At 37.0% G+C, this 9,758-nt stretch overlaps 1 protein-coding gene across 1 annotated transcript in view; it reads right to left on the bottom strand.

Annotated features, from left to right (window-relative positions):
* Positions 1-4,273: 4,273 nt before the first annotated feature.
* Positions 4,274-9,758, bottom strand: part of LOC106874299 (high affinity choline transporter 1) — a 31,817-nt gene continuing 26,332 nt past the window's right edge. The window contains exons 3-4 of the mRNA XM_014921982.3: positions 7,493-7,599; positions 4,274-4,861 (exon numbers count right to left, since the gene is read on the bottom strand). Coding sequence (XP_014777468.3) covers positions 4,298-4,861; positions 7,493-7,599 — 671 coding nt within the window. The 3' untranslated portion in view covers positions 4,274-4,297. The remainder of the gene's footprint in view (positions 4,862-7,492; positions 7,600-9,758) is intronic.

Genomic DNA, 9,758 nt, shown 5'->3' on the forward strand with positions numbered 1-9,758 from the left:
TTGCAGAGTTAATTTCACAATGAATTTCTCAGAGGCGGAACAAATCAAAGGTCATTCATTGAAGGACAATAATAATCCATTACGTTATTGGTTGGAAATAGGCTTTCTTTTTCCTTTTCTTTTCTTCATTGCTTTGTTTGTCAGAGGAAGAAGAGCAACACTTGTGGTCTTTCAACAGATTGATGTAAGAAAAAGAAGAAACCACTACATCAATTGGTGCAAATGCAGGCACCACATCAAGATACTGAGTTATACTCAGATCAAAGACCTGATGTGAATGCTTGCAATGGATGGATTGCCCTAAAGGCATCAAGAATCAGATTGTGTTCAAATGTGTGAAGGGTTAAGCCTGTCACCTACCCAATAGTGGTTAGTCACAGTAAACACGGTACAGTTTGTGATAAGTATAAGGAAGCTAAAAGTGTTAAATGGAGAACAAATTACTGAGATTAATAAATTAATCAATGCATCATTTTACATTATGGAAAATCTAGTGAGTAGATCAGAGCTATTGGTCAGGGCCAATATAAATGGTTCCAAATTTCGGCACAAGGCCAGCAATTTCAGAGGAAGGGATAAGTCTTTTATCTTTTACTTGTTTCAGTCATTACACTGCGGCCATGCTGGGGCAGCACCTTGAAAATCGATTACATCAATCTCAGTACTCAACTGGTACTCATTTTAGCGGACCCCCCCCCCCCACACACACACACCAAAAAATTAAAAAATGGTGAAAGACAAAGTGGACCTTAGCAGAATTTGAACTCAGAACATAAAGACAGATGAAATGCCGCTAAGCATTTTGCATGGCCTGCTAACAATTCTGCCATCTCGCCACTTTAGGGCCAATGTAAATGATAAATAGCGAGTTTTGAAATGAAAAACTAGACTGTAGTTAAATAAGTTTAGATGGATTTAGTAATTGGCAGTAAATAACAAGAGACTTTCCCTAAGTCCAATTAGGCTATGTAAGAGTTGCAACAAAATTGTTCAAATTTCAGTATACAGCCATATACCAGATAAAATTAGAAATCCTCTTATCTAGTATCCTGTTTGGTAGAGGATACTAGATACATAATCATCATCGTTTTAATGCCAACTCTTCCATCCTTGCATGGGTCAGATGACGTTTACTGATGCAGATTTTCTTCAACCAGAAGTCATTCCCATTGCCAAGCCTTACCTGTTTCCAAGAAAAGTAATATTTTCGTATGACCAGAGATGTTTACACAAAACATTAGAAATGAATGACAATCATTTACACCAATCACATGATGTCAAGGCAAGGAGACACAAACATAAAAACACATCCACACACAACAAGCTTCTTTCAGTTTCCATCTACCAGATCCACTCACAAGGCTTTGGTTGGCTCAGGGCCATTGTAGAAACCACTTGCCCAAGGTGTCATGAAGTGTGACGAAACATCCAAAGCCATGTGGTTGGGAAGCAACCTTCTTAATCACACTAAAGTTAACATTTTCTAAGCTACAGGTTAACGTTCTATAAGTCACAGGTTAATTGATGCTAATGCTTTCTTAATTAAAGGCGGCAAGCTGGCAGAATCATTAGCATTTGGGCAAAATGCTTAGCAGTCTTTACATTCTGAATTCAAATATTTGGTGTTGGTGAGATTTTCCAACAGAAGAGAATAAATTTATTTAAGTGAGTACACATGTTAAACAACCCCTTTCTTGAATTTAGTCAGCTCATTAATTTTTGCTAGGATCTGTATTCTTTTTGCTGTGCAAAGACCACAAATCTTTGATATGTTTGAGTGTGCTTTCAGTCTTCCGATTTCTAGACATGGCATGCTAGTGTCATGAAATTCTATTTTTCAGGGTGTCTGAAGGATAACTTAATGTTGTAAAACCTTTCCTTGAATGCCCCCTAGATTGCACAGCTTTCTAAAAGCCTTTGGCCCGGGTTGAAACCCAGCTATTATAATATAATAGCAAGCACCTAACTTTTCTTATCAATCATCTGTTTTGACATGTTTGAGGAAACTTCAGTTTTATACACCAGGAACTTTATGTTGCATGACAAGTTACTGAATTTTTCCATGAGCATTTTACCATCTGCTTGGTGGGCTTGTTTGAGATAATTGCATTCATACTGTAACTTCAACTTTAACATATCTTCACAGAACATCCACTAAAGATTTTTCTGTATTTGTGATTGCCAAGGAAATGTTTATCTAGAAGAGCCAGAAAAATGTTCCTTATGTTGGTCTTAACATTCAGATAGAAAGTAGGGGAGCAAACCATATCTCTCTGGGTCTATTCTTGGACTGTGATTGTGTGTCGCATGGTGCGTATGAGATTGTTTCCTTCAAGCCTTTATCTGCTAGGACCCTATTGTAATAAGGTAAAGTTGACCTTGGTGGGATTTTAATTCAGAATTTAAGGGACTGAAAGAAATACCACAGAGCATTTTTTTTTCCAATACTTTAATGATACTGCCAACACACTGCCCTAATCATAATAATAGTAATAATGTCTAACATTGGCACAATGCCAGAAACCTGGGGAAATGATATAGTCAATTGCTTTAACCCCAGTATTTGGTTAGTACTTTATTTTATCGACCCTTACCAAAAAAGATGGAAGGTAAGGTAGATCTCAGCAGGATTTAGAAAGTAAAAAATTGGACCAAATTCCACAAGGCATTTTGCCCAACACACTCTATAAAAATAAACAAAATAGATAAAAAATTTTTAAACTTCAAAAGTAATTAATATATAGTGTTAACTTAATTGATATCAACCAATTATTTGTTTGTTGTTGTAGTCCCAGTCATTTTTGCATATTACCACAAGTTACAAGATACTTAAAATACATTTGTTGTTGGTCAAGTAAATTAAGAACACGGGTGACACGTAAAAGCACCCACTACACTCTCTGAGTGGTTGGCGTTAGGAAGGGCATCCAGCTGTAGAAACTCTGCCAAATCAGATTGGAGCCTGGTGTAGCCATCTGGTTTCACCAGTCCTCAGTCAAACCGTCCAACCCATGCTAGCATGGAGAGCGGACGTTAAACGATGATGATGATGATGAAGGTTCTATTCAGTCTGTGAATAGAGCAGAAAATAATTCATTCATGTTCTTCACAACTTTCCATGAGATTTGACATATATGCTTATGCACAAATGTTTCTTTAGAAGTCGAGCAGTGACGGGGAAACAGACGTTTTAAGCAATGAACATTGTTACTAATTAGAAGGACTGCCATTAAACAAGCAGCAGCAGCAGTTTTGTTGTTGTTGTTGTTGTTGTTTAACTCCATGTCAAATCTAATTAAGCAGGCCTATGATCAAAATGTGTTCCAGATGTGACCACTTCAGCATTTTTTGGATATCTTTTCTTTTCTTTCACTTGTTTCAGTCATTAGACTGTGGCCATACTGGAGCACTGCATTCAAGAATTTTCAGTTGAAAGAACTGACCCCAGTAGTTACTTTTTGTTAAGCCTAGTACTTGTTCTATAAGTCTCTTTTGCTAAACCAGTAAGTTACAGGGATGTAAACACACCAACACTAGTTGTCAAGGATACTGGGACACACACATACATACTCACTTACACACACACACATATATATATATGACAGGCTTCTTTTGGTTTCTATCTACCAAATCCACTCACAAGGCTTTGATCAGCCCGTGATTATAGTAGAAGACACTTGCCCAAGGTGCCAAGCAGTGGGACTGAACCCAGAACCATGTGGTTGGGAAGCAAGTTTCTACCACACAGCCACACCTGCACTTTTAAACAGCCACACTTGGAACTATATTATCTAATATGCTTTTTTATTAAGACAATAGTGATATTTGAGAGACTTTGGTTGCTATTTCTAGCAGGTTAAGCAATCATGTACCAGCTTCCTCATTGGCTCAAACACTACACAAATTAGTTTAGTGATATAAGGGTACTTGTACACTTCTTCCAACCAGGTATAATGAGAAAAAGGAGAGTAAAACATCTTGCTCAAGGACAGAACCAACACACTTCCTCTAACCATCAGGTTCCTTTAATTTCTCAACTATTTTTACACTTATGTTGACAATTATAGTAACAACAAGTGTATTAATGATGATGATGATGATGGTGATGTTGATGATGATGCTAATGCTGATGAGGAATGTGATGGTGATGATGATGATGATGATGATGATAATGGTGATGCTGATGAAGATGATGATGATGATGCTAATGCTGATGAAGATTTTGATGAAGAGAATTCTGGCAATACAAAATTAAAAAACTAAACAGCTTGGATTCAAAAACAGATTTTTTTTTCATTCAGGCATTGGCACAATTAAGAATAAGTCCATCTGGGAGGTTTCCATTATCATCAATAACTGGTGTTGATGGCGTCAGTGGCAAGGCATTACGGGATGATGTGGTACTTGTCAAGGAGTAGCTCGATGCAGAAGTGAAACATTTTAAGACGTCCCACTTTTTTGACAACAGATTCTTCTGAAAGACCCACTTGAACGTCCAGGAGACACAGATTATGGCAAATACAGAAACTAACATAGAAAATGTGCGGAAGGCAAACAACTGTCCCTTCTCCTTACTGTAGAATGGGAAGTGGATGAAAGGAGGAATGTCTAAATAGTCAGATGATCCCCCGCCCAGTCGTAGGATGAGACTTAGAATGAAGCCGACCAAAGCTCCGTATGTGTTTGACTGTTTCGACATCACCACACAAATCAGTTGGGGGAAGATGATGACAAAGACGAAATCAGATGCAAGGATGAAGAGTCCGTAAACAGTAGAAATGTATATAGCAACGAGTGTTGATAATGTTCCAATTAGAATGACAGCTATCCGCAGCACGATCAATAGTTCTCGTTCAGAAACCTAGACAGAATAGAATAGAGAGAGAGAGAGAAATTTTAGAGACATTTACTTATATAATAAAAATAGTCCAAGAAACAAAATGTTATGTAATTTCGAGTCAATGAATTTCAATAAATAATACAATAACATAGTACTTATATATAAGATAAATATCACAGGTGCAGGCATGGTTGTGTGGTAAGAAGTTTGCTTCCCAACTACATGGTTCCAGGTTCAGTCCCACCGTGTGGCATTTTGGGCAAGTGTCTTCTATTACTGCCTCAGGCCAAGTGAAGTCTTGTTTGTAGCGTTGTGTGTGTGTGTGAGTTTGTCCTCCACAAATGCTTAACAACCAGTGTTAGAGTGTTTACATCCCCATAACTTAGTGATTTGGCAAAATGGACCGATAGGATTAGTACGAGGCTTTAAAAAATAAGTCCTGAGGTTAATTTGTTTAACTAAAACCTTTCAAGGTGATGCTCCAGCATGGCCACAGTCAAAATGACTGAAACAAGTAAACGGCAAATGATAATATCATCATCATTATTTTATGCCTAGTTTTCCCATGCTGTAGATTTTTCCACCTTCAGATGCCTTTCCAGCTGTCAACACTTACCTATAATTCAAGTAAAGTATTTTTATTCCACTTCCCTTTGTGCTGAAACCCACAAAGTTTACTGAGCAATAGGAGTTGTAAACATACATTCCCAAACACACACACACACAACTGACTCCCACAAAGTTTCTTATTTCTTTATTGCCCACAAGGGGCTAAACATAGAGAGGACAAACAAGGACAGACAAAGGGATTAAGTCAATTACATCGACCTGTGCATAACTGGTACTTATCGACCCCGAAAGGATGAAAGGCGAAGTCGACCTCGGCAGAATTTGAACTCAGAACGTAACAGCAGACGAAATACCACTAAGCATTTCGCCTGGCATGTTAATGTTTCTGCCAGCTCGCCGCCCTAGTTTCGACTCCCACAAAGTTTCTGTCAATCAATTTTACTCACAAGGCGTTGGTCAACTGGAAGCTATAGAAGACACTTACTCAAGTTATCATGCTAACCCCTATTACAACTTGGAACTTCCAAAACTTGTATCTTGATAAGATACAATATATTATTGTAATTTCATAAATTACCTCAATATTCCATTGAGCATGCCCTCATATATATACGTATATATAATCAAGTAGGCAGTGGTCATTCAATGCATGTAATCTTGCTTTGAGTTAAAAACCAACAACTAAAACATACATATTCATATAGCCATTCTTTAGTAAACTCATTTATAGCTAAGGTTGAAAAATGAGAATTTAGTTCTTCCAATGGTGATCCCTGTCACCATTGGAAGAACTAAATTCTCAGGGATCTCCTCTTTCCCTTTACCAGCTCATCCATTAGCTTAATGTTATTTCAAATTACTGCAGTGAAGGGGGAGGAGGAGAAGTTGTTTTGTGCTAATGTATATGTAGATATATGTGGTAAAAAAGTTAGCTTTGGAGCCATGTCACTACAGGTTTGGTCCCACAGCATAGAAGCTGCCAGACATTTTATTCCAAAGTTGCAGGTCACCCAATACTACACAAGTGATACTGGCAGATAGAAACTGAAGAAGCCCAGTGTGTGTGTGTGTGTGCACGTGTGCGTGTGTGTATGTGCACGCATGTACATGTGTGCGTATGTGTGCACATGTGAGTGGGTGAATTAATATTTCATTTTCCATGCTGGCATAAATTGGATGACTTGACAGGAACTACACCTGGTTCCATTTGGCAGATGCTTTTCGTCTATCAGTGTGTATATATATATATATATATATATATATATATATATATATATATATATATATATATATATATATGTATATATATATATATGTATATATATATATATATATGTATATATATATATATATGTATATATATATATATATATATATATATATATGCATATGTATGCATGTAATATATATATATATATATATTGAAAGAAAGAGAGAGGGGGTACCAAAGTTGTTAGAAATATGACCTCCACCACAAATATTTTATTTAGAACAGTCATAGAACCAAACAAGACAAAAGTTAATGCTAATCCCAGCCTCCAATTACTGCTAATGCTAACTTGGAGGTGTTTAGACATAACACAACCTCTCTTCCTACATGGACAATAACTAGACTTCCTGGTCTCTTGACCCAAACATTGACCGATTTTGCTAAGTGATATTTGAGAACTAACAACATTGAAAGTCACACATTACATGCCTAGTAATATTAATTTTAGTCAGTAATGCGTTTTACCTGGGTGACAAAGTTCAATAGTTAGAATTTGTTTACATTAATAAAAACAAAAACAAGAAGAAAAAAAGGCAAAAAAAAACCCATATTTAACCCTTTAGCATTTAAACTAGCCATATCCAGCCAAAATATTCTACCTTTTTAAGTTCAAACTGGCCAGATCCAATCTCTCATTCCTATTCTACAATGTCAGTCTTAAAATAAACAATCACATCATCGAAATCTTGAAGTTACAAGATAATGCATGATTAATTCAAAACAACAGGAATACATAAGCATTACATTTGACAGAGTAATCTGAATGCTAAAGGGTTAAGCAACTAAACTCTCAAGCACAAAGACATACTTACATTTTTTCTAATGACCTCTTTGTAGATATTATATGTAAACATAGACCCAGAACCAAAGAAAGCTCCATCCACTGAAGACATGACTGCAGCAGATATAGCAGCCATACCTGGATAAAAAGAAGAAAATTGTTAATAGTTTACTATTATTGTTATTCTCACTGAGCAACATTATCATTGTAATTATGTCTGTTCTTTCCATTTTGGCATGCTTCGCTTCACACTTCATGCTTGTTTGATGAGGCTGGGGTCATCCCAGGTTAGTGGTCCCAGAGATGTCATCATGCATAGAGCTGACCTGGTCCACCAGTGTTCTCCATTGCTGGCTCCCATGCCAGCTCCTCTGCATCCTATTTAGGCATGAGACAAGGCTTATTGAAGCAATTACTTTATGGTCAATGCCCTTCCTGTTAACAACCCTTACTTGTTTTTTCAAGTCAAGTAAGCTATTTTTATTCCATTTGTCTTCATAGGAAACCAATGAAACCACTAAACTATGAGATACATTGTTTGCAGGAGACTTAAATAGCCTGAATAGATAGAGCAAATAGCATTTACAACTTCAAATTGCATCATTGTGAAGTTACACAGAAACAGCATTCACATTTCCATTCATACATGCACACACATACACACACGCAACCTTTATTACAACTTCCATCTTCTAAATTTCACTCACAAAACATTGTTAGCCTATGGCTATAGTAGATGACATTTGCCCAAGGTGCCACACAGTGGGATCAAACCTGAAACCAGACGCTTGTGAAGCAGCCTTTGTAAACATACAGCCATCTAAAAAATAGAGAATATATTTCTTTTAATAAGTTCTCCCAGGAAGAAAGACCAATACCTATTACCTTTGTAGGCCCACCTGGACTAGTGAGAGATTGATGCAGATGAAGCTCAGCTTATAGGAGAAAATATGGTCAGAGAGGGAACCAAAGAAAGAAGGTATGTTCTAAAAATTTTACATCAGAGTGAACACCACTAAAAACAACCAAAGTGACAAATTGGTGGTGGGGTTAAACCAGATTGTGTGTTAGACTCACCAATACTTTTACTAAAACCACTCTAAAATCTTGACTGTATCAAAAATTATTTGAAACATGGAGGTAGTCGACTTGTTACAATTACTATCACGTAAAGGTTTGATAGTTTCTCAAACGTTCGCCATTATGTAAATTAGCAGATACACTTGTAAAGTGAGCAGCAATTATAACCCAGCTCTGAAATCACATTGGTCCTTCTGGAAAGATATATGTCAATCAGTTAACATATAAATAACACAGGAGGCCACTGAGAACTGTCACAGGTCATGGGATACAGAAATGAGTGGTGGACCAAGATTATTTGAATCCAAGTAAGCTCGACCCAATGTCAGCATTGATGATAATGATGGTGGTCATGATGATAACAACAAAGATGATCACAATAAGGACAACAATGACAACAATGATAATGATGTGCTATGGTCCCTTGGCAGAACAGCAAGGTTAAATGGAAACTGAAAACAATACACTAATGAGACAGAATCACTAGTAATACTAATAGCTGTATTCTTTTGCTGAGAAAAACTTCAAGATTCCTGTTTCAAACATATAAATCATTCCTACTATTACCATCCCTACCTTTTAAGAATCCAAAACCCCATTACCCAGTGTCATTCATTTAAAATTCTTTTACAAAAAACAAAAAAGATGTAGAGGGTAGGATTTGGTTACTACTTCCATCAAATTTAGAGGTCATGTACAGGTTCCTCCATTAGCATCCTTGTAACTGTATCATCATTACCATCATTTTTTATGTCTCCTTTTTCCATGTTGGCAAGGGCTGGAATGAGAGGTCTTAGAGCAGTACTCTACTGTCTGATGCCCTTCCTAGTACCAATAGTTCACTGGATTTCAAGTGAGACATTTTATTCACCTGGTCTTCACATGTCAAAGATCTGCAGTACCAGCCATAATGATAATGAAATGCAGTTATAAGTGAGTATGAATATTCACGTATGAGCATTCAGATTTTGCTGGATGACCTGCACAAATGATTTGCTTATAGAAGTCAAATGTCTGTGCCGCATATTAGCTCACCTTATCAAATCGATGTCGTCTGAACAGGTGCACTATGTGCCATGTGACAAGTTGTCGAAGTGATTGCAGAGTAACAGGAGATGAAGTGTTTCGCTCAAGAACATAACGCACCAAGCAGTCGCAGTATTGAAACCATGATCTCGCGATCATGAGTCCAACACACTCTAATCACTAGGCCTTGT

The sequence above is a fragment of the Octopus bimaculoides genome, chromosome 18, assembly GCF_046866305.1.
Source record: "Octopus bimaculoides isolate indiv1 chromosome 18, ASM4686630v1, whole genome shotgun sequence".
NCBI classification, from domain to species: Eukaryota; Metazoa; Mollusca; class Cephalopoda; order Octopoda; family Octopodidae; genus Octopus; species Octopus bimaculoides.